At 35.1% G+C, this 25,570-nt stretch overlaps 1 protein-coding gene across 2 annotated transcripts in view; it reads left to right on the top strand.

The window, feature by feature from the left end:
• ARID5B (AT-rich interaction domain 5B) overlaps positions 1-25,570 on the top strand; it is a 227,130-nt gene that overhangs the window by 179,257 nt on the left and 22,303 nt on the right. For both annotated transcript variants that reach the window (XM_063433600.1, XM_063433601.1), the window contains 2 exons: positions 5,791-5,843; positions 8,436-8,533. In XM_063433600.1, the coding sequence (XP_063289670.1) occupies positions 5,791-5,843; positions 8,436-8,533 (151 nt within the window). The remainder of the gene's footprint in view (positions 1-5,790; positions 5,844-8,435; positions 8,534-25,570) is intronic.

Genomic DNA, 25,570 nt, shown 5'->3' with positions numbered 1-25,570 from the left:
AGATAGAATTTTAGGCTCCATGTAATGGGTGTGTTAAACAAGCGGTAAAATGTGCTATATAAGATTGTTTTTGTTTAAAAGGAGCACTCTAATGTTAAACATATTTGTTTTAACATTTTTTTTTCTGCTAGTGTTTAGATTCAGAACCCCCCCCCCCCCTTTGGGAAAAAAATGCTATAAAATGTATTTGTAATCCAGTGTCTAGAACAGTCTCATTGGTGAAATCACTTGACCAATACTTTTCAAAGAGAAGCATTTAGCACATGAGGTGCTTGTGCAACAGCTCTTCTCCACCAGTCCAATTCTTCTCCATGACAAGACATTCAGAGTGTTCTTTCTTATCATGTTGGCGTGATGATACAGAATGGAAAAGCCTACAATTTTGTTTTAAAAAGTCGATGTACCAAAACTACTTCAATAAGGCATGGATTTTGCGCTTAGTGTCCCAATAAATCTTATTTCTGTGACCCCTTTATATATAGGCAGAAGGCAAAAATTATTTTTTCTGATTGCTTTCAAAGGAAAATATATATATATATAATTTGTTTTTGTTTTTTTTAATGTATTTATTTTTGTTTGATGGCAGCCAAAAAGCATTTTGTTTCAACAAATCGAAAAACTTGTTGCCCTTTCTCCGCATATGAAATATACGCCAGACATTATTATTATTTTTTTCTCTCTCATTGAAACCATGTGTTATTTTTTATAAAGAATGTCACCCTGCAAGTTTTACATAACAATTTACATACCTAATTGGCACTGATTGCTGTTCAACTCTTGATGAAGTTGAATGACTGCATATGATTACAATGTTGTCTCCAAACCGGCTGCTTGGAATAGAATCTCGAGCAATGCCGGAGCAAACAGCTTTGTTTCATTATTCATTGATTTAGATTAAATCAAGTCCCAAGGAAATCTGTTAATGCCTTTCGAAACTTTGCAAGGTTCAGCCAAGCTTTCAAAATGTTTTTTTTTTTTTTTTTTGTCGAAGGGTGCACTTTCTAATTTTAATTTTCTTGAACTCATTTATCAACAAAAGAGTTTTAAGTGGCTTTTAAATTCTATGCAAAGTGTCTGCTTTTAATTTGTTGAATGTTACTAGAAAGGTTGAAAAAGCAAACTATAACAGATCGGCATCTGATAAATGGAATTTATGTAAAAATAATAATCTCATTTGTCTGTTTTACATCTCCATCTTTAAACCTATTTACAACCTTAATTTGTAGGTTGTAGGTAATTCAGAAAGCTGACATCATACTTAATAATTCTAAACACTATTATGTGTCATTTGACTTGCAACACAATGCATTATTGTGTGCATCACAAAGCGTGTTTTCCTTGTCGACCTTTTGTAAAATAACTATTGCACGCATGTTTACTAAATATTGTCTAGAATTAGATTGCTGATTTAAATAGATTTAAAATATTTCTAAACACTATTGTAACCATAGATTTTGTAATTTATATTTTGCTAGAATAAAAAAAAAAAAAAAATCTGCCTTTTAATGCCCAGATCTAGAGATCCAGCCTGAGGTTATTGAGATAATGTGTCTATAGACATTATTAAGAGATTAAATTTGATGTTGTGTTACCATGCAGTCAGTGATATCAGTCACCAACTATTGATACTGCCTCTGTTGTCTGCTCCTGCTTGGTTTATCCAGAGGACTGCAATATAGTACTTTTTTGTTATGGGATTTTTTTCCCTAATATTTGAAATACCGTTTCCCCCCACACATAGACATTTACGATCTGTTAATTTATCACTGATCAGATTACATCCTTTGTGGTTGCATTAAGACATTCCAGTAGCTTTATCATATGGATGCCTGACGTGACTAGTGGCCTTAAAAATGTGGCTATTTGTACTGAGATCCTTTGACACTGAAGGTTTGGGTCAAACTTTGATCATTTCCTTTTTTGTGTGGTAGGTCCTTAGACATGTAATATACTTTTCTCGCACGTGTTTACTTCACCCATTATCAAAGAAATTTGGTACTTTAAAAAAAAAAAAAGTTCTATAAATATATATATAATGAGTACTTGGCTCTCTCATATTTCAATACAGAGTAACTTAATGCAGTCCAGTATTTTAATTACGTTAAATTGTCATACATCATTTTTTAAGTAGATTTGGCCTGGAATTCACTAAAGCCAGACCTGGATTAAGATATTTTGACCTGGGGCAGTGTGCCAGTTACAACCCCCCACCTTATTCCCAACCACTCATGCACGTTCACATGCACGTGCTTTGATTTGATAAATTAAAGGCCTTATTTAATATGACCGTTAACAAACAATCACACTGCAAATATATATAATTTAGAAAAAGTTGTCCAACTCCACAATCTATCCTTTTGACTTAAATTTACAACTTCCAATTTATCTTTATTTAATAAATCCTTAGCAGTGATAAATACCAATGACATGCAATACCTTATTCTGTTATTCATCTTTCTCATCAAAACTTTCCATCTTCTGTGGTCTGGCCCATCCATGCTGTCTTCTATACTTATCGATTTGTTTTCCTCTTTTCAAGTCCTCTTTTTACTTTTCTCCCGTCTCGTTACTGCCCGTAGAATCTTAAAGTTCTTGAATCTCTTACCACTTCACCGTTTACCGAAATTCTAGCAGGACCACACCAGGCTGGGTTTGGCCCATTCTTTTGTAAAATTCTTTATAGTGTTTTAAATATATGCAAAAACAATATGTTAAGACACTTACGCAAGGCCTTGCTGCTTCTTCTTTAGAGAAGTCTCTACAAAAATAAGTGGTTACCCACCCAGTCAAAATGCTCTATTTCAAAAACACTACTGCGCTCTTTATGTAAGCAGTTTATGGGCACAGCAAAATGACTGGAAGTTAAATTTCAGTTCTCCACTTTCAACTCTTGAACTATAGCAATTCAATTGCATGTCCTAGTAATGTAAATGTTTACTCTAAGCATCTTAAAAAATAATTTTGTACATCATTGCAGTGTACTCTGTACCTTATTCCTATGAGATGAGTGGAACTGCAGCTTTGGAACAAAGCAAATATCCCAAAAAGCTGTATGGGATACGGTAAAAAAAGAATTGATAGGCCATAATGAGAGTCTGCAGGTTGATAAAGCCTCTTTATTACACGCTAGTGATTTACCTGTTAAGTCCACTTAAAACTAAGCAAAAAAAAAATGTTTGGGCTTGAAGATTGGGGCAGAAAGGATACAGAAAACTATTATAAATTTTTTGGAAAAAAAAAGAAAGCAATTGGCCTCTGTCAATTTTGGCCAATGTCAGCAGCCGTCACAAATGTTGGCTTTGGGATGCAGGCTTTGTCTATTTCAGTAGAACTCTGTGATATACATATGAATATCAGATCAATATGTTTTATTAACACTGAATGACTGCTGTGATAAGCTCATACATACGGCACATTATTGTAAGATTATTTTCCTCTGGATATCTGATCTCTCAGGCATTCTCCAATAAACTTGAAATATCTCCAGCCAACCACATTTCATCTCCCAATTACCACTGGTTAGCTTTCATGTCCTATCTAAACTCTAATTTAAAATAAATCATCTTCCACGCAATCGTTTAGGTTTCAGTTGCTCTAAAGTCATATTCCATTTCTTACGTTACCCAATACTTAAAAAAATAAAAATACTTCCCAAAATGCCTTGTTTTCAATCTTCTGCCATATTTTAATGGTATTATCATATTTCACCCCTTTATCTCAGGATTTACCATATCTCATCCCTATGTTATATTTAACCTCATCTCACCACTTGTTTTGTGTCAATTCTAAATTCTGCCTTTGTTTGCTATATTTTATCCCTATAACAAATCCTGTTGCAAGTTTCACCCATTCATGCTATTTATCATTTCATCATTCACTTTGTCAACCACAAGCTTTATTTTACCTCATTCTTTGAGTATTTCACTCCTCACTTGACATATTTTATACCCCACTTGCTACAAGCTCCTTACAATTCTATATTTCTCACCTACTTACCATAAATTACTCTGTATCACATTACATGTCTTAAAAAAATATCACCCTGAATTCCCATGAATCATCACATGTCGGTTTTAACATTCCTTTTTGACCTCCTCAGTGGTGTCACTTAATAAACTAGGTCTACTAGGGCATTCCAGTGAAGAATAGATTATAAAGTAATAATTTGAATGGTTAGAGAGATCTGAATTGTCAATGCTGTTGTCTAGAAAGGTTCTTGTTTAATAATAATAAAAAGTACCCACTACTAGGCAATTAAACAGCAAAATCTAGAGTACCATTACATTGATATTGCTTTCTTTGGCAACAACACAGATTTAAGACAGAACGCGTCTTTAGTACAAGAATGTGAGAGCTTGTTGTGATATAAATGTAATGGTTGATTATATATCACACTTTCAATTAGTTTCAATGCCCGTCTTCATGTAAAATTGTAATTTAGGCAATGATGACCTAAATGCTTGATAACACCTTTGTTGGAACTCAAAACTGTGTCCCCATGCTATTTCTCTTGATCCCCAATGGCTAGAACGGGTATACCATATCAATTTAGAGCCCTATTCCACCGAAAAGTCAAATAAAGATGTTTTGTAAAATTCCTTTTGGCATATATTAGGACTCAAAATTTTCACTCGACCACTAGTCATTGTCAAATTAAAATTCAGCCCTGGTGAGTGATCCATGGACTTTCCATTCTTGCAGCACGCCTCCCAATTTTAAGGTACTATTCTGCCTTCCCTGGTTTGTACGCTGGTGTCCTGCTTTTGAGGACACAATGGAACGGTCTCCAAAAAGGGAAGCGCAGGGCAAGACCATACAGAGAGCACTGTGTGATTGGCGGGCAACCTGGAGTGCATTCACAGCCTGGAGTTTAATTCCTTTGGGTGGCGCCATTGACGTGAGTCACATCACTGGCTTGCCCCCTTTACCCTGTCCACTGGCGCCCCGATTCACTGTATGCCAATGTTATGGTATATGCTGCAGTGGCAAGTAACTTTTAATCCTGGCTAGTAACATTGGACATTACATTTTGAACTCTATTTCATTACAGTTTCTGAATAGATCACAAAAGTAATTTTGAAATTAGGTGACCAAGCAATCACAAGATTGCATATCTCTTGCTTTCAAAGGGATTGGTCTGCAAAAGTACTTGCTCTTGTTAACATTAAACTGCTATCAACTATAACTACCAGGAATATTCTAGATTTATCCAGTGGTTCCAAACTTGACACCTCATTATCAGGTTTGATATCCGTGTGACAGGTTTTGTGACAGTTTTGATTTCGCCTCCACCGAGGAGAGGTGTTAAGATCTGTGTGCTCCCAATCTTTGGACTGTATCCACCAATCCTCCCCCCATTCTATATGAAATCTCATTTTTATAATTTGAAAACACAGTTTTAAAAATTTACCAAGACACATTATGTGAACGTCCCTTTATTACAGACATGAAAAAAACATTATATTGTAATGCTGTAATAAAACTCAGAAATATTTTCTTGTTAATACATATTTGATTTTAATGTGGTTTTATAATTGCATCCATCTGTTTATCAGACTAAAAATTGTATCTGATTGCATAGTTTATTTAAAACGGAGATACTTAGAATCTCTGTGTGAATATCACATTTGTTTGTTTTTTGTTTTGATAAATTAGTATTTATTGTACAGTATAAACCATATGTCTTTCTATTTGGTATGAATTTTGTTTTTACATTTACATTTGTATGAAAAAAAAAAAAAACACTGGTTAATGCAATTCTTATCTAAACACTTATTGTCCTTCTAACAGTTAACCTTTGGACTATGTTTCAAGCTGCTCAAAAACTGGGAGGTTATGAGACGGTAAGTGTATTATTTAACGGACTTTGAATTGCTCAATGTAATGTCTTCTTGCTAAATAAACTGGAGGGAGGGTTTAAAACAAACATGATTTGAGAATAGCTGTTCACAATGGGGGTTTATTGAACAACTCTAAGAGAGGCGTTTGATTAGTTCCAGCTTTAGAAAAATTGTAAACTTGTCGTAAAAAATTACAAGTGGAAAACATATGTAACGCTTCCCCGTCAAGGAAATTAGTTGGGTCTGTAATTTTTTCCCATGTTAAGAAAGAGCTTATTATTGTACAAGCAGCCAAGGCTGCATAAAATAAAATTTCACTTTGGCAATGTACCTGACATCTGCTCATTTCTAATATGTAGAATGTATTAAAGCTTTTAAAACATAATCAGAATTGGCTATTTAGAAACTGTGTACTTATTAACTTTAATTGCTAGCCTAAAAAATAAAAAATCTTAATGGGAAAAAAGGCACTACGAGGTAAACAGGAAGTTATCACTTATTCAAAAATTCCCCCTGACTGCTTTTATTAACTAATGATATATGACATGAGCTTTCTATATTTAGCTTGAAGAAACATTTGATGGTCACCAACTGAACACTATGTTCTTTGAACCATGAAAACATAAGATAAAACTACAGAGATTAAGATCTTTGTTTCCCCCCCTATGGACAGAGTTAAGATACAATTCCACAGATGACATCTGCAATACAGAAATAAAGAAATACCATAGCAAATTGTTTCCAGATTTTGCTTTGATTAAATAAAATATATTCCTGCTTTAATAAGAGGTACTACAAACTTGGCTGTTTGTGTGCAATTATTCTGATACGTACCCAGGGAAATAAATGGTGTTCTATTAATGTAAGAATACACAAATGGGTCGGCGCTTGATAACACACAAAATGAACTATAAGGCAGCAACCCTAAAAAAGGGGATCCCTCTCAACCCTTTAGGATATTACAAAAGTAAAAGACAAGTAAGGGCTGTGCCACATGAACTAGGACAAAATAAAGTAAAATATAATAAAATAAAAAATTAGAATAAAATAAATACTGTGAGTTCTATAAATGTGTATTCCAAATGCTATAGTATTTTAGTAACTTTTTAGATAGCTCCTCAATGGAAAAAAAATAATATTTTTTCATAAATTATTTCCTCAGGGCCCTAGTCTCTTTGCAGCCTCCCTAACTTCACTGGTTGAGATGATAAATCCTGATGATTTCATGAATCCAATTCTTCTTTTCTCATTAAAAGGCTACTGCGCATGCACTGCCCTAATCAGCATCTTCTCATAGATGTATTGAGTCAATGCATCTATATGGGGAGTGTTCACGCTCTGCATGGAAAGGCTGGAGATGCAGAACATCTGTCATACAATTTTTGCAGGACCGTACCCAAGAAGTCCATCTAGTGGTTGCTGGAGTGAAAGCTAGTAGAATTGGTGTCCACAGAAAAGGCAGCATTTACGCTGCTTGGACAACCACTAGAGGGATGTACTATGAGCTTACAAAGATTGTCATCACCATGCAAAGTGTGGAAACCACGGATGTTGGTCCTGCAAAAACTTGGCATAGAGATACTTTAAGTAAATGTATTCCTATGATGATTGGCGCAGTGCGATTTGGGAAGCATTAGATTGGCTGAGATCATCAGTATTGATGATCTCATCCAGTGGAGAAGTGGTTATGAGGCAAGAATGCCAAGGATAAAAAAAAAAATTATTATTCAAAATAGAGTTAAATTCCACTGTGATATGGCTTATATTCTTTACATTTTTATGGCGGCTGTGTGGAATTAATGTCATTTAACTAAAATGTTCTGCCTACCAGTGGCATGAAACATGCTAATCTCTCTGTGCCCAAGTGAATTTTAACTTTTAATACAACAAGCTAAACCCTTTATTTCAGTGCTTTAAGTTCCTCCATCTTTTATATTTTTTTGTTTAATGTGTTTTTTAAAATGTAGCATTTCCTTGTCAGTTCTTCGCAATTCTGTTATAGTAGAAAAAGCAACGTTGGTGGACAAAATTACTTTACTGTGCTGCTAATGGTGTTATAATTAAAACTAATTAAATATAAATATACCCACTTAACTCTGATCTCATTAATGGGTTCTTCCAGTACATGAACAACTTTCCTGCATGATAAAGCTCTCGATGTAAAAAAATACAAATAAATTATTTCAGTTAACAAAAAAATCTTTCCTACCTACTTTAATTTATAAGTAGAAATGAGTGACCCAGACCTAAAACATGGCCTGCTTTTCCTTTGCCAGAAACCCTTGCTAACTCATTTCTCAAAAGAATCAATATAGTGCCCGTTCCACTTACTGGGTAATCAGAAAGCACCAAGGTGTTTGATATGTTTTGGCCATAACACTCTCCTATTGTTTCAACATGCACTCATATAATAAGAGAAAGGGCCGCGCCAAAGGTCATAACTTACCGTTGTTGTTTGTTTGTATGAATTTTATTTTGAACATCGAATCAATGGTGTAAGGCAGACATTTTTGTCTGCTGTAAAGCTTAATAATATTGTAGCCATTGTATTGCTGAGTCTTAATAATAACCACATGTGTGCTATTGATCATACAGATTACTGCTCGAAGGCAATGGAAAAATATATATGATGAATTAGGTGGAAACCCAGGAAGTACAAGCGCTGCTACATGCACTCGTAGACATTACGAAAGGTAACAAAGTGCGGTTATGAAGTGCTGTTAATTTGCCCAGATCTTTTTGTGAAGTTTCTCATTGCTTGTGACTTTGGCATATGCTAGTTTTAGAACTTCAGTATTTTACAGATGCTATTATATATACAATACCTTTTCATTACTAGTATATCTTACCCATTCATTTCTAGACATCATTGTCCTTTCCTCTTCCATCAGTACTCATCAGAGTCAACAGATCATCTTTATTCCTCCTTTTTGTAAGAGGTCAACCAGGTGTTGACCCAGATGATCAAACATAATATTAGATCCATTTGTAAATGTCTGTCAAAAAAAAAAGTTTACAATTATTCAAGATTTAGCAAAGAAACTCTAAAGATTAGAAGAATATGGCTATTACCGGTGCCATTTGTGGGTCAATTATAAAGGCAGTATTAAGGGGACGTCAACAACAAATGGTAACACTGAAGTAGGGGGCCGAAATAATTTGGGGTTGGGTCTATTCTCTTCCAGTTGCAGACTTTGTGTGAATTGCTGGTAGGTTTCCATTTTTTAGGTCAGTGCTATTCAATATGACCCAAACATTTGAAGGTATACATATTGGTTTTGAAATGGTACTAATTTCATGATTTTTTTTTTTTTTTTTTAAAACCTAAACAATAAGCCATTATGATTTTTTTTGTATGAATGATGATATAATATAAGAAGTAAACAATCACTTTGCTCTTTGTGTACGTATGTTATCACAAAAAGGTGTTTGCCATATATACCTCTGTGTTTTTTGTAATGTGTATGGTGTTTTCAGTGTGATGGATATTAGGTTTAATTGTATACAAACCCATAAGAGATAATATTTCAGGATGTAATAGAATTCCCCATAATGCAATGCAGGTACAGCTGGCAACAACGGGCTCTAATTTCACTGCCTAACTATAGTTTCATGGATTAAATTCATTGCATATGTTAAAGTACCTTTGAACATGTCATATTTAAAAATAGACCTATTTTTTTTAATGTGAATTTGTTGATTGCTGTTTTCATAAAAACACTTCCCAAATATATTGCTGACTTCAAAAAAAATATTAATCTCCCTAGGAGAGACTTCATTTTCTTTTTCTTGTAAAAATTGTGCTGAGATTTTTCATGAAATTGTGATGCAGATAATTTGTTTTATGGCTTCACAACACTACAGTTTTACAAGTTTTCTTAATTAGAGTCATTACTAAAGCAGCACTGCAGTTTCAATGCAACAAAATAAGTATCCGAAGTTTAATTAATTGTATTTGAACATTGTAGAATATTTTGTCCTTTGTTTCTTAATTATGTAATTTGCTGCATATGTGACTCATGCTGGGTAGCAGTTGCGGAACGATACTAATAATTGTATGTTTATGTAATAGTGATTTCATGAAATAGAAATTAGTGTCAATTTTAATTAAAAAAGTATAAATGCCCCCACATATCACATAATAATCAGACTAAATATTATGTGTGATCCTTTCATTTTAGAGTCAGTAGTAGAGGTTTCTTCAGCTTAATCAATCATTGACTGTGAGTTTATGATAAGTCACGAGGAAAAATATTTGCAGTCTATAAGCAGTTATTTGTTTGTTTTTTCTTTTACTTCAGTATGTGTGTGTGTTTTTTTTTTTTTTTTAAAATAAATGTAACTGGGGATGTATGTTTCCAGATGGACAGTGCCCTCTATGAGTAGTAGGGAGTAACCCAGCCCATAAAATGGGACTTCCCAGAATGGAGACTTTGCTGGCATTAAAGTGATGTCCAATCTTTGAATGTATCATTAAAGGATTTTATAGTGGTAGGAATACAAACTTGTATTCAATGCTTTCATGTGGGGATTTTACTGACTCTGGATGTCCTCATGCAGAGAGTAAGGACGTCCAGCATCAGTTAGGCAACCTGGAGTCTGTTTGCAGGCAGGACGTGGATTGACGGCCAATGGAGGCAATTGTAGCCCTAAATGTAATTAATGGGATAATGTGGTATGGGTTATTATAGTGTCCCTTTAAGTAGAGATGAAGAATGGGCAAACCTATTAAATTAAAATTCTGTGAAATTGTGGCAAATTCACAGGTATGTTTATTAAAACATCACGGTAGTCATAAATATGCACTGTTTGGGCTCTCTTAGCTTTGTTTTCATTGTGGAGAAGGAAGATAACTCTTATCACAGAAATGGCAATGCATGGTATAGAATAGGACTGTTTATAGAAAGGCTTTGGAACACTTAGTATAGATTTGATGTTTTTACAACTTTCCTGGCACTCTCTTACTTCTCCATCGGGGGATTCTATAGTATTAGAACAAGATAACTTTGGGACTCCCTGGACTTCCTGTTTGAAAGGTGAGAGCATTGTCTTTGAATATGTCAAGATAAGATGCTCCCACCATACTGCACACAGGAGGGAGGAAAATTTGCAATGCAGTGGATGAATGACTCCCACCAAGCACCCAATGTTTCATAGGGAAAGATCATATAGGAAGTCTCAAGTCTGCGTCTATCATGTCTTTGTTTAATTTATTTTTCTATAATTCCACTCAAAGCTCAGAGGGTGGGCCTGTAGCTACCATTTGGTCCCAAAGGGTTGCCAGACACCCCCGGAACTATTGATTGTTTGTTTTTTCTTCAAATTATCACATTACCCCAAAACCATATTTTTTTTAAATGAATACATTATTAAGGGGATCCTATAGTGCCTGGAAAAAAACACCCAGAATACTTCAATTAGCTGACGTGGACTGGGTGCCTACAGTGTCCCTTTAATACATTGTATTTCCTTTAATTGTAAAGAGAATGCGTTGCACATTTTTCATTTTTATTACCTTTTAAATAAAAAAATGTCCTTGTGTCATGAAATTGTTCACAAACTTAATTTGCAACTATAACATACATCTCAATCCACTGTAATATTATAGAGCTATGACCCGGCCTCACATTTAACCTTATGACTGTACTTTTTTTGGGACTCAAAATAATATCTCAATTTCACAAAATCATCCAATCACATTTTATCAAATATTTGTTCTCCTTGAAATAATATGTTTAACATTTAAGACTCAAGTATGAAATCTGAGATATCTACTTGACCAGAGGGCATTTATATTTCCTGCTAGATATTCAACGTTACACATTTTTCTTTTGTTCATGCCTGGAAGCAGTTAATCTTAAATGCTTGGTGATGTCATCAGCGATATCATCAGCTAATCACTGCATTATCTAAATATGTCTTTTAGGCTTACATAATGAAATTCCTTTTCCATTTAAAACGTGTGCATCAACTGAGTGTGTTAAATAGTCCTTTAATATAACCCAAGTACTTATGAGTCTGACCTTTGAGTCATAAAGCAGTCACACATGTTCAACCAAAACTATCTAATTATCAGGAAATCCTTGCTAAAGGTCATTTTTAAAACATTAGTTACTATTGCAGAGAGAAATAAAAATGAACGCTACACAGATAATAATTGTTTCTTAAACATACCCTTTTAAGTATGGTTAAATGTGTATGGTTTGTAATACTTAAAAAGGCCACAACCTAGGATTAAATATACTATCTTCAGCACAATATATGTTTGTTTGTGTTTTGTTTTAACTTGTTTGAAAGTGAACCTTTTATCCATAACAAAATATGATTTTAAAAGTCCTTCCTTGGAATATATTAAGGAGAAACTGTCACCTTCTAATAATTTAAGTTAACAATCAATTGCACATTGTTTTTGTTTAGAAAGAAAATGCATTAAAATGCAAACTTATGCATTGGCATAGCCTGGCACCTAATGCAAATTAAGAATATCTTAAGATTTTCTACATTCTACTACTCTACTGGTTAACCTTAAAACATAGCTGTGATTCCCACCCAAAAGTTTGACTGTTTTCTTTGCACACCACACAGCTGTGTTTAATTTAAGTAATCTTAAATTAAACATTAAGTGATATATGTTTATGAAATTAGCCTTGTGGAAGTTGTGTGTGTGTGTGTGTGTGTGTGTGTGTGTGTGTGTGTGTATATATATATATATATGTTCTTGCAAATTGCCAACTGCAGCTCATGTCAAAGAGTTTTAAGTTAATATATTAATCTTGAAAAAAAATGTAACATTCACTTCAGGATTATATTGGGCAAAATGCACAATGTATAAAAACTACTACCCTCAGTTTGCTTGACAGATATAGTTTAACTAATATGCTTATCATCTATTAGTATTAAGTAATTATTTGATGTGGGAGTTTGCTGCTATTCAGAAGCAAATGTTTGGAGACCCGATAATATTAACCAAATTAGATCATGTTCATTGGTGAGATAATAACTAAAAAGAACATTGTTTGGATATTAGTTCTCATGATGACTATAAAAATATTGTGCACTTCAAAATGTGTAGCTCAATTTGATAAAATGGATATAATTTAAAGCAGGAATGGTTCGACTATTGGGTAAATAAGGCTTTCTTTTTTCAGGTACTATAAAATGAAGGGCATTATGGACTAGTTCGGGAGATCTTAACATTTCCCAGGCTGCTTTGCACTGTTGGCAAATAACAGCTGTTCCTACACATTTGAGAGTGCTAGCATACTAAATGTTATTTTATGCCCACATGTGGTTCCCCACCTCCTTGTGTAATATCTTTGTTTTTGCAATGGGACTTTTGTATTGCATAGAGTTGGTTCATTTTCAGTGTGACTGGTGCTGTATGTGTGTAGGGATAGAGCTAGTGGATGTTTTTGTTAAGGGAATGTATGGTTAAAATTAGGTTGTTTAAATGTGTAGGTGTTTAGGTCTTGGGGATAGAGGGCTAAGGATAGAGGATTAGCATCAAAGTTAGTGATGGGTATTTAGGAAAAAGATTGGTGGTTAGGGTTTGTGAACATTTGATATTGCTGGGATTTAGGGTTAAAGTTGTGGGGTATTTAACAACTAAGGTGCGCTGTGTCTTTCAGACAAAAATTTCGAAAAATGTGCCACAAGTGCTACATATGATAAAGTGCAAAATAATATAATATAAAGTGCACTCTGTGTATAGTGAAAAAGTCACAACAGATATTTCATACATACATCTGAGGGTATTCTCCACCCTGTGGTGGTTTTCTTGGACATCAGTGAAGTTCATAATCTGGGGAACTTGGAATAAGTGGTATATGTTCATGGATCCGTACCTTAAAATCGAGGATAAGGATAGGCAGTGTGGCCAATGGGAGGGCTAGTGAGATTCCATCGCCTAGTTTGTGCTTTTCCCTGTATTTGTCGCAAGTGAGGAGTGTAAGGTTTGAGGTGGGCAGCATATTTCACTAGGTGGGTCTGAGATGTTTGGGATCTAAGCCATAAAATACTATACCGATTAGTCTTAAGCACATTAGCCCTAATAACTCTGACATGTGTGAGCGATGTTCATCAAACCCAGGATCCATGATCCATATATGGTGGCCATGCCAACTGATCTCACAATACTGGGCAGACATTCATATTATCATCAAATAATGCGTGGGTGTTGATCTACCTAAGAAACCGGAAATATCCAAATATCCACTCTTGCATACAAATTTTAGAAACTGAGAATTTTTATTCAAATTGAGAATGTAATTACCACATTATTAAATAGACCCATAAGGGAAGTTAGAATTATAAAAGGGGCATCAAAACAGGGACCAGCCTTGATTTCAAGCAAAGACCAGATTGGCCAATGGAATTTAAATAATGATGTAATGGGAAAAAAACCACCTATGTCTTGGACTTATTTTACAATATGTGTGTTTCATATAAAAATCTTCAATGTCTGCACTTATCCATGTAATGTAGTGTGCTTCAGACATCAGTGCTCAGGGAGATAAATGTTATATGTGTGTTTGTCAGTGTGAAGCTGTGCACTTCTTGTTGTGTGTATGTGTATATATATATATATATATATATATATATATATATATATATATATATATATATAGTGTTGTTTTTTATACTCTTCTTCCGTTTAACAAATTGAACTTTAAGTATACTTAATATACTGATTTGTTATTAATGTAAAATGGCTCAGGTTTCCAGTAAATGTTTTCATTTAACAACAAAATAGGCAGCTAGAGTTTCAGTAACGTGTGTTTTGCGAATATGTTGAAGGTCTTGTTTTCTTAATGAGTGCGGTAATATAAGCATATGAGGGTAATGAGAATTATTGGACGTTTATGTATTGTTCAGCTCTAGAGCAATAAAATATGTAATATGAATGCTGTGCTCTTGTAGCCTTGGGTTTTAGCAGCGTATAAAACTACATTATTGCCAAATTGTAATGAAAAGTATCTTTCAGCTTGATGACAAGTCCTTTGTTAAAACACAACACAGTGGGCACGAATGGCCTCAAACTAAGAGATGCAATGTTATTAAAATGATTTCTAATAAACAGCTTCACTGTCATCAAAAAAGAGTTTACATCAACAGACTGTGGACAATAAACGATAAATCTTTTTAAAAAATATTTTGTAGCTGTTCAAAAATATATAGTTTTAATATTGCATCTCAGCCAATCAAAACCAGTATTAAATTACTAGCAATTACCTCCTTCCCCCCTATTTAGAGAGACCTAATTTTCCTAATTTCTTTACCAGATACACTTTCGAGAAATGTAAAGTGAACCTAATATAACATATTACTTATAAAGAGCTAAGAAGGCATTTAATTCCAACTAAAGTCCTATTAGAATGTAAAGATGAAAGGTTATTCATGTTATTTTCATGTCTTAATTGGCCTTTACAGCTATGTAGTTGGCCTGGTGGTAAACCCTACAAATATGCAATTCATGGCACTAGGATGTGCAGATGTCCAGGTGCCAAATGGCACAGTGCTATCCCACAACACCTAGCGTGGATCCATGGAGAAAACAGAAATGCAACAGTAAGAGTCTTTGGAGGGTGCAACAGACAAACATTTCTTATTTCTTATTATCTATATCTCCCTTCCTTCCTTTCTCAGTAAATTCCCACCCACCACCTAAGCTTCCCCTCTAGTCCTAATAAACAGATAGACCTACATATTTGTCAATGGCAATACTTGGCTTTTTGTTTTCTTAATTTTCTCGGTAGGCATTGGATGGGAAGAGCATCCATTCAATAAGACCAATTTATGTCTCAAATGCAGGTTTCATGTAAGAAAATGATAAAACCATCCATTTGTTGGCAGTTTTGCCAGGACATTATGTAGTTTCATTTTATACCTAGTTGAAGCTTAAAGTGGTCATCCACTTCTCAAGTACGAGCACTCTGTCAAGGAGACGTTCTTGCTATAACAAACATCAGAGACACAAGAAACAAGATAACTGGAAGTGCATTCTTCAAATATTAACATTCTGAAGCTTATTGAAAAGGAAATGTTCAGATATTAGCACGTCAGCATGTCGTCGGTCTTGCTCTTTTGTGGTTTGTGTTTATTTAGTTGTGGTGTGTTGCAAGGTTGCAATAAACCACATGGGTAATTTGCTCTTGTATGATATGGAAACACTTTGCTATGATAAAAATAAAACACAAAAAACGCGTCTGAATTACCTTGCATTTGATAGATGCTCGAGCACAAGTAAATTAACCATTTCGACAGTTGTAATACATTCTTACTATTGCAGATTTCTGATAAATATGTAATGCAGAAACATTGGCAAACTTGACACTGTAAATTGGTGGGTTGTGTTCAAGGCACCTCCAGAGTCCAAGATTTCTGCATTTTTTCCCAATGGGGATACCGATAACACGTGGGCTGGTGGTTTACATCGAGGACTGGGTTGGGAAATACTGCTGTATTTTTATTGGCGCTATATATATATAGAGAGGCAATATATTCTGCAGCGCTGTACAATATGATAAGGGGGTAATTTAACAATAGAAATGTAACAATACAATATGTTACAGGAACAATAGGTTGATGAGGACTCTGCTCAAAAGGGCTTACAAACTAGAAGATAGGTAATTGTGAGGTTCATTCTGATCATGCTTATCTAGCCCCATCAATGATTAATTTGTTACTAAACGTGTGTTAAGATACTTACTGTGACCAGATAATGCCATTGTTCAGAATTTGTGTTGATGAGCTGTTTCTAAGATGATCTAATGGATAATTGAGAATTCTTTAAATATAAAGACTAAACATTTTTTTTTTTTTAATTGCCTTCGGAGTGTTTTTAACTACATGTATTGTGTAGAAACCAAAAACTTAAGGAGAGGGGCCCGAACCCCTGTGAAAGGATTAAACCTTTCTGTTGATCAGGAATTTAATCTTTCTGCATATGTTTCATTCTTCTGCTTGAAATTAAAGCCACTCCATGAGTATTCTGTTTGATGCATCAAAAAGCGCATGGAGCAAATCAATATGGGTAAAATATGGTATTTTCTACGTTATCAAACTTCTTTTGTTGCAACTACGTTACAACGAAGATGATCTGAAATGTGTTGTGCAGGGCCTTTGCAGGTTTGGGTTTGAAAAGTTGACCACATGGAAATTTTAACCACAAAAAGACAGTCATCTGAAGACAATATTATGCAAATAAAAACAAAACGTATATTATTTTAAAGTAGCTGCTAAATATAAATATGATTGCACAAAATGTTGTCAGTTGTCCGTTACTCCACATTGGGTACAATACAAATGTTATAACATTAAATAGCTCACCGTGCCTAGAGGGATATTGGCTATACCTCACTGATGAGACCTTACAAGGTTGAAACGATCGTCTGGGGTTGCCGTATCTCTCGTGCAGAGGGGAACTTGCTGGCATTTTGGATCTGGACTGCCCGTAAGGGTTGGACCAGTCTGATATGCTTCACATATGTTCTGTAATCTGTAATTGCACAAGTTGAGCTAAAACCAGCTTGAGATCAGAGCGGGGACCCACCGAAGGGCAGGCTTATTGAGCTGTTGTCCGTTCTCACCGCTCGTGATACTTGTTTTTCTCTCATTAAATAGATGTAATTTACTGTTTAGTGAGTAAACCTGAGTGCCCAAAGTTTGCAAAACAATATAATTTTCGCTTCTGTGACAAATGGCTGATCAAACTGACAGATCAAATTGCAAATTTAATTATTTCACCAAGGTACTATTGTTCTTATATGTTTTGATAACATTCACATTTGGTAAGCATAGACCCCAGATTTACAATTTTTCACTCTCTTCCAAATCACTTCAAGCATCTGTTCTGATAATATGTTTAGCATTTTAAAATGCATTAAATGACAACCCCTTCTGGCCAGACTTTGGCAATACAAAATTATGTAGACAATTGACTGTGTCAGATCACAATATAAATTACATGGGAAATGGAGATAGTGCATTATTTATCCCAGGGCATTACTATAGCCTCGTAACAAGAGCAGGAATTTATGATTTTACCACTTAAAATGAATTTAAGCACCGGCCGTGTATTGTAAAGTCAGTTCCGGTTAGTGAGATTCTCCTAAACCAATTTTGGTTTGTGTTGATGTATAATTATGGCAGTCACTCAGTAACCATCACTACACAGTTATTGGACTTAACCTAAGCAAACCTAATTTTTGGTAAAATATCTTATGTCCTAATCACTCTATCTAGCTTTCTATATAATAATTCTATTATGAGACAGAGTGGTATAATGAGACTGCAAGTGTATTTATATTAAATGTTATTTTATTTGATCCAGTGAAATAGCTCAGTTGGTTAATTCATTAAATGAGCAATCAAATACCTATTTATATTGATATAAGTACCAGGATAGGACTGTCTGTTTATGTTGCCTTGTTAAACCCATCACTAACAACCATTTGTGTGGTTGCTATACCTGTTGACCTTACTTATACCGAAAGGAAAGACAACCATCTCCACCAGGGTCCTGGCTAGTCCTTCTGCCTCTTGTAGAAGGACTATGAATGATATCATCTTCTGTTCCTTTTTTGTTGTACATGAGCACATCCAGCTTAACTTGTACAGTGCTGCTAAATAGCATAGATTAAGGTACAGTAGCAGCATGCAATATTCTTAAATGCATTGTTTTAAGACTTGCTTTAGGATATTATGCCTACATGTAGTTATAGTGTTTACTTTCTAATAGTACATTTTCTAATGAAGATTTCCAAATGCTAATGGTTTCTGTAAAAATATGAATCAGCTGGGTATTTACTACATTTTCACAATTGGTTTGAATTATTGGAAGACTTGAGATACAGTAAAACAATGTATGGGCAATGTATGTATGTAGATGTGTGTGTGTGTGTGTGTGTGTCTGTGTAATATGTATATAGTATGTAATAATCAGGGCTTAAAATCACAGACTTATGCTACTTGCCTGGCTTAAGTTACTCGTCACTCCAAGCCATAGCATACTCACAAGTGGTGAATTTCTACTTGACAGCCCTAAATTGCTCATGTGTGGCTAGTGAAATTTTGTTGAGCATTAGATTTTCATGTTTCAAGCAAGTATTAAGTTTTATTTTTATTTTACTAAAAACAAAACTGAAAGAAAAAGAAAAAAAATCTAAGAGAACAATATGTCTCAAAATCTCCTAAACAAATTCTGTAAGTGCAGCTCAATATTTATTTTGTGGATATCTTAGAGCAAGATTGCCGAGTTAAGTTTAACTAAGCTAACACACTTTTACGCAAACACATTTTATATTCACACACTCTTCCCTCATTTTCATTTTTGAAGGCATGAGTAATTTCTCATCGGCCTGCTGAAGATAAAACATTAAAATACCGGTGATGTTGGAGAAATTCCATCATGGAATATTTTGAGTGAAAAATAGGATAAAACCCACAGGAATCCATAAAATAGCCAACTCGTTAAATGTTGTATAAATTCTTTTGCCATGTGTCAGATTCTTTCCCAACATTTTTGTCATCATAAAACAAAAATACCCAGAACATATATTTTAAACAATCTATCATTTCTAGTTATGTTTTGAAATTTAGGAATATTTTCGTTGTATTTAGCAATTCTGTCTGATCGGTGTGTTTATGTGAGAGGGTATGCTCATCTGGTTACTATATTTCCACATATTATTACATGTTTCTTGTAAGAGTGTTCTCAAGAATGAGCTGGAATTTGCTTAAAGCTTTGATATATTTTTATAGAGAAGTACTTTAATTATATACAGATGATACTGTACATTTCTGAAGCTTGCTGCAATCCTTTTTTTTTTTTGTTTAATTTCTGGGTTTTGAATATAGAATATATTAAATAAAAAAAAAAGGCACATAAACATCCTTGTTCTATCTCTGAGTTTTTCATATATATTTTGCACTTGAATCTGTATTTTAATGGAGGAAATTCTTTGAGGATTACCAACTTTTTAGCAATTATTTAAAACTATCACAGTTTGTTCCATAAATCTTAAAAGAGAGAGATTTAGCCACTAGCCATCTAAATTATAGTGATTGTTGAACCAAATTGTAAAAGGTATCCAAAACATTGCCAAATGAAAGTATACCCGACTATCTAATCATTGAAAAGGAAGGGGAAAAAAAATCCTGAAACTCACCAATTGCAGTCTCCTGTCCCACGGGAAATAACTTTATATAATTTTTTTTTTTCTTCTTATAAAAAATATATTGTGTACAGTTAGATGTAGATTGTAAACTCTCTCTCCTACTTGGGTACAGTTACCTTTTACAGCCATTAGACTGTAAGCCCACATCACAAGCTATTTTAGTGGTCGTTCATTTGTCTTACCTGTTCTACAACAATAGCAAATGTTTTTCCCTTGCATTGAAATCCGCTTTCTTATAGTGTTTAGGACTTCTGTTACAAACATTAAACCAAACTGTAGTATTTGAGAACCCTCCAGGAGTGTTGATGGCACTCTGCAAACACTACATTTTTCCTATTTCACATTTTACCCATGATATGTATTGAAAGGATGTGCCCCAGGCCTATGTTAAAATGATTGCCTGTTTGCAGATGCAAATATTTTAATTGAAAAAATGGTGTGTACGACCGGAGTAAATGTGTAGAGAAGCTTCTTGATGCAGTTTCCAAAAAGGGCAGTGTAAAGAAGGGTTAGCTGTGGATCCACGTTCATATGATCTTTGTTCCTTTCAAATACTGCATTGAAACGATTGTGTGATTGTTTCACAACTTCAAGGGATACTGTCACTTCTCGGGAAATAACAACGTTCTATAAAACATTGGAAATCACCTGTAACATCTGTTATGAATATACTTCACCTCATTTATTGGTCTGTTTATAAGGAGCTGACCTGCATTCCAATGGATTTTTGTGTTCTGTTGTAGATTATTTTTTTTTTTTTTCACTTGACCCAACACTGGGGCAGGGTAACAGTTAGCCAAACAGTTAGGGAACCTGTGATATTACTGTGATGCTTAATATGGTGGGGCCTTGACAACAAAAAAGGTTGCATAGGGCTCAATCCTTTACTGTATAAAAAGATGTGATGTGATGTGATATTATATATATATATATATAAATATTTAATATAATAATTATAAATTGGTTATTTAAGTGCAGATGCCAATAAGGTTTATGTTAATCCATAGAATTTTTTAATGTATTGCAGTTTTGATTAAATGAAAGATACTTGCTAGACTGGTTTCAAATATTTATTATTATAACATTTATAACTTAACTTTGTACAGCATGTAGCAAGTAAAGTAATTATATTAGCATAGCTTTAGCCTTTAGTGCAGTCCAGTACAAATCCCCCTAGTTTAATAAGTACCGTATGATATTTGTTATTGTGCTTTTTTCCCCAACCTGTGCCCTAGAGCAGTTTTGCTTAAGATAAAAATACATTTTGTAAAATGGTCCTATCTTCAGAAAAACACAAGTAATGCATGCATTTTATTACCAATTAAATTTGGGATAAAAAAAACAGTGGATCTTTGACCAGTATGGCAATGAACAAGGGCTGCCATCTGGGCTAGACAACTGTGACGGTTGTCACAGGCCCGGACATTTTGGGGAGACCCTCTAAATTTGTAATCCACCACCTGTGGTGGTCTCGACTGCTTCGATTCTGGAGGCCAGGATTATTTATGGAGAATCTAAAAGCATTTCTGCTGCCATACATATATGTGTCCCTGCGGGTCTGCATGCACAGTGAAGAGGGAGAAAAACACACATGATCTTCAGCTTCTGGCAGATCTCCTCTCCAACTCTTGTGAGCCCCCGACTATCAGAGCATGGCGGCAGGCTACCACGCTCAAAAGCTGAAGATTGCATGTGCTGGGCCTCCTCTTTACTATACATGCAGCTTGCAGTCTGCACAATGCTACTGGACCACCAGCGAGTGTAATTTCCCCCTTCCTGGCCACAGGTAAGAGGCAGGGAGAGGGTATTAACGTGTGTGTGTGTGTGTGTGTGCGCACAATTGCCAGTTCACAATTCTAGCTTCTAGTAAATATTGCAAATTGGTTATTTAAATTAGTACTACCTCTACCTTATACCTTCCTGCCCTCTTCTTATTATTTAAGTTAAAATACTTATTTTTATTGTGTAGCCTTTTCCTCTCTCTCCACCAGACGGTTACAAGTTTCAGATCACAAAAACAGTCATCATTTGTTTCAGTATTACAACTGCGTGTGTGTTTGTGTAGCAAAAGATAGATCAATTCATCAGCACCCTTTTAATAAAGCTAGTTCAGGTGTTCCTTGGTCCTTTGTATTTTTCACCAAGCTTCTCAGTTGATCTCCATCCCTTCCACAGGTGCTTCAAAAGAGAACATATTTACTAGAGAATCCAGAGCCCAGATTTCATGACCAGACTTAACTTTAATAATTAAAACTGAATAATTCTCTCTTTGATGGTAAAACTGGTATTCAGTTACCATGCATCGGCCTGCATCTGGTTATAGGATCCATACCTTAGAGTTTTGTTGGGGTTGACAGCTGAGTTGAAAAAACATGGATATAAAGAACCATGCTGGGAAGAATTTATGTTATAAGAGATTGGCATATGTGCGGAAAAGTATTTATTCCCATAGATTGCAACTGTTAAGTTTAACTGTTATAGAATTCCTGAATTCACAATTTCTCCTTTATTTCAAAGGTTTTTGTTAATTGCCACTGTAATTTGTGGTAACTACCAAAGTAGTCAGCGTTGTGGTAGTTTTGTGATAATCAACAGGATAGTTTTGGAAATTGTCATGGTGGCAACTCGCTTATTGTTCACATTTTTTTGAATAGAGCCTTATGTATCTAAACCAAGGTAGATGCCTAGATTTCTTCAAGATTACCATCATGTCTTGCCATTCTTGTCAAATGTTTTTTATGGAGTATATTTTCAAATTTTTAACTATAATAGAAAAAAGAAATATAACAACATTGTTTTGCCATTCTAAAGGTATGCAAAGTATCTACAAGATCTGGAGATCTATATCTTGGATTCCCCTCCTTAGAGAATAATTTGAAACTTATTTACGATGAATGCAATTTATTAGGTTCGGACCTGTTCAAGTTGAGGTTGCAAAAGTAGTACAAGGATAAGACCAACCAATATCGTAGGGATATTTATTAATATTTTCTTGGCATAATATGTCTGACAATATCTGTTTTGTTCTTAGATAGCCATCAAACGATCTATAGCTTACGATGTGCTCCCATGATGTAATGTATGTTTATTTATAAATGCTTATATTATTATTTTATCCTGGTCTATACAGGAAGGGAAATAGATCATTCAGACAGGAAAGCAAGTGTGCAGTTTGTATTTTCTTTCCATACATTCCAAGTCAGCAAAACATTTCTTATAAAGCATTTGTAAGCTCACGTCATGGAACCAAGACTGCATTTATTTTCTGAAATATTTGGAAAGTGCTTACAAATCTTAGTCTATCTTGCAAATGTATCTGCTTAATTTGTATTACTCTTAGTTCAATATCAAATTTCTCCGTAGCCTGCCAATTTAACAGAGTTTTCGAAAACATTAAATCACAGACATAATAATGATTTACCATGACATCTCACTGTCTATATTTTATTCAGTCTCATTATCTCAAAGAATTAGTCATTTGTCCTAATTTAAACAAGCAAGCCATAAATAAATACTGAAATATTGGGTATAAGTGTGCAAAAAGGCGCCCCCAAACGCCCCAGCAGATGCCATGTCAGCCTCTTGTACAGGGGGGCCCAGGAGCTGGCTAGCGGGCCACTTCAGGGCCCCCCAGAGGCTTGCATGTGCTGATGTTGCGGGCGGCAAGGGAGCACTCTCCTCTGAGCTCTTCCTGCTCAGCTCCCTCACGCAAACCGCATTGATGCCAGAGCCGGAAAGTGATGTCACTATGGCATCACTAAGGGGGGTGCGAGGGAGCTGAGCAGAAGGATCACAGCTCCCTCGCCACCCGCCTGAACTCTGTGCCTGCATTTCGGACCGCCCACCAGACCACCTGCATTCCCCTGCCAACCCCACTGGACCCCAGGGAAGAATCAAACAAAATACCTCAAAAATGTAAGCAAATAATGTAAAATATATATATATGTTAGTGTGTCTGTGACTTTGTGTGTGTGTCTGTTAGTGAGTGAGAGTGTGTGTCTCTGTTAGTGAGAGTGTGTTTGTGTCAGTCAGAGTCCGGTAGGTAGAGATTTGTGCTCACCCTCGCAGATAAACACTGTCCAAGGTGATAAGGTGTGGGTCCGTGCACATGGGCTGTGCATGAAAGGTGCTCCAATTCGCAGTACAGGCAAGGATACAAGCTGAAGAATAATCGAGGAATAGCTGTAGTCAGAGGTCAGGATAAACGGAGAGTGGAGCCAAGGTCCAAAGCCGGGGTCAATCAGGAGAACAAGTTCAGGAGCTAAGAAAACAGGAACTACACATGAAAACCAGAGTCAAAGAACTGACAAGGTTCCCAGGACAAGGCAGTGTTTAAATACCCGGTTGATGATTGATCTGCCTCCAGAGTCCAGCCCCCTTGTGCTGCAGACAAAGCCGGAATAGAACATATACAGAAGAACAGAATCTGCTGTGGCTTAGATGCACATTAGCAAGCCCAGGACACAAAGGACTCAGGTTCAAATCCCCTGTTGGTCACTTGTGGGGCAACCATGTCTGGCCTTTGGTGAGAACTGTGACAGTCTGTTAGTGAGTGAGAGTGTGTTTATCTGTTAGTGAGTGTCTTTACTTTTCTGTGTCTGTTAGTGAGCATCAAAGCGTGAATATCTCTGTTAGTGAATGTGTTTGTATCTGTCAGTCAATGTTAGTGTCCAGCCCCCTAGACGATGTTAGTGAGTATGTGTATGTGTGTGTCGGTGAGTGTTCATGTCTGTCTGTCAGAGTGTGCATGTTTCAATGGAAGTGCTTATTGGTTAAACAGTGTGTGTCAGTGAGTGTATGCATCAGCGAAGGTGTGTGTCTGTCATCAGTCTGGTTTTAAACAGGAAGTGGAATTTAGAAGGGGGTGGGGGTGCAGCACAAAAACAGAATACACCACTGCTTATGGCATTGCTATAAAGATAGTGGCACATAATATTTATATGTAAATACTGATCTACCCTATTAACGCTTTAGATTATAATTAAATAAAATACATAGTTGTTATAAAATATATATACATATATATATATATATTGCTACAACATTATTTAACAATACATAGTAAAAAAACAACTGTTTAGGATATAATGCCTCTGCAGTGAGACTGCAATCCAAGGACAGCAATCCTTTGAATAAACAAACCAACACATATAGCTTACAGGAAGAACTAACTAATTACTACTACTTGGCATAATTGCAACATTCCATTATTAAACTGACATCAATAAATCGTATAGAGACAAACTCATAATCAAATATATCATATCATCCAGAAATATATAGACGGTTAGCTAGAAAAATACTAATATACCCAACCAAATACCAATAAATGTGCTATAAACTCAGTGTAAACATCAGTTTTTATATGAATCAAACATCAAATTTAAATGAATACCATAAATGAAAATTCCTAATATTTAATGATATTTATTATAACATATGATAATTGGCACAGGGAGATGTGTTTATAGAACATCAGGTCAATAGCAGATTAATCTACCGTCAGAGCAATACTTACTGTTGCATGTTCTTCAAATATTCTGGATGTAATAT

Source organism: Pelobates fuscus, chromosome 10 (genome assembly GCF_036172605.1).
Source record: "Pelobates fuscus isolate aPelFus1 chromosome 10, aPelFus1.pri, whole genome shotgun sequence".
NCBI classification, from domain to species: Eukaryota; Metazoa; Chordata; class Amphibia; order Anura; family Pelobatidae; genus Pelobates; species Pelobates fuscus.
The sequence above is the reverse complement of the archived record's forward strand: the minus strand, read 5'-3'. Positions and strand labels throughout refer to the sequence as shown.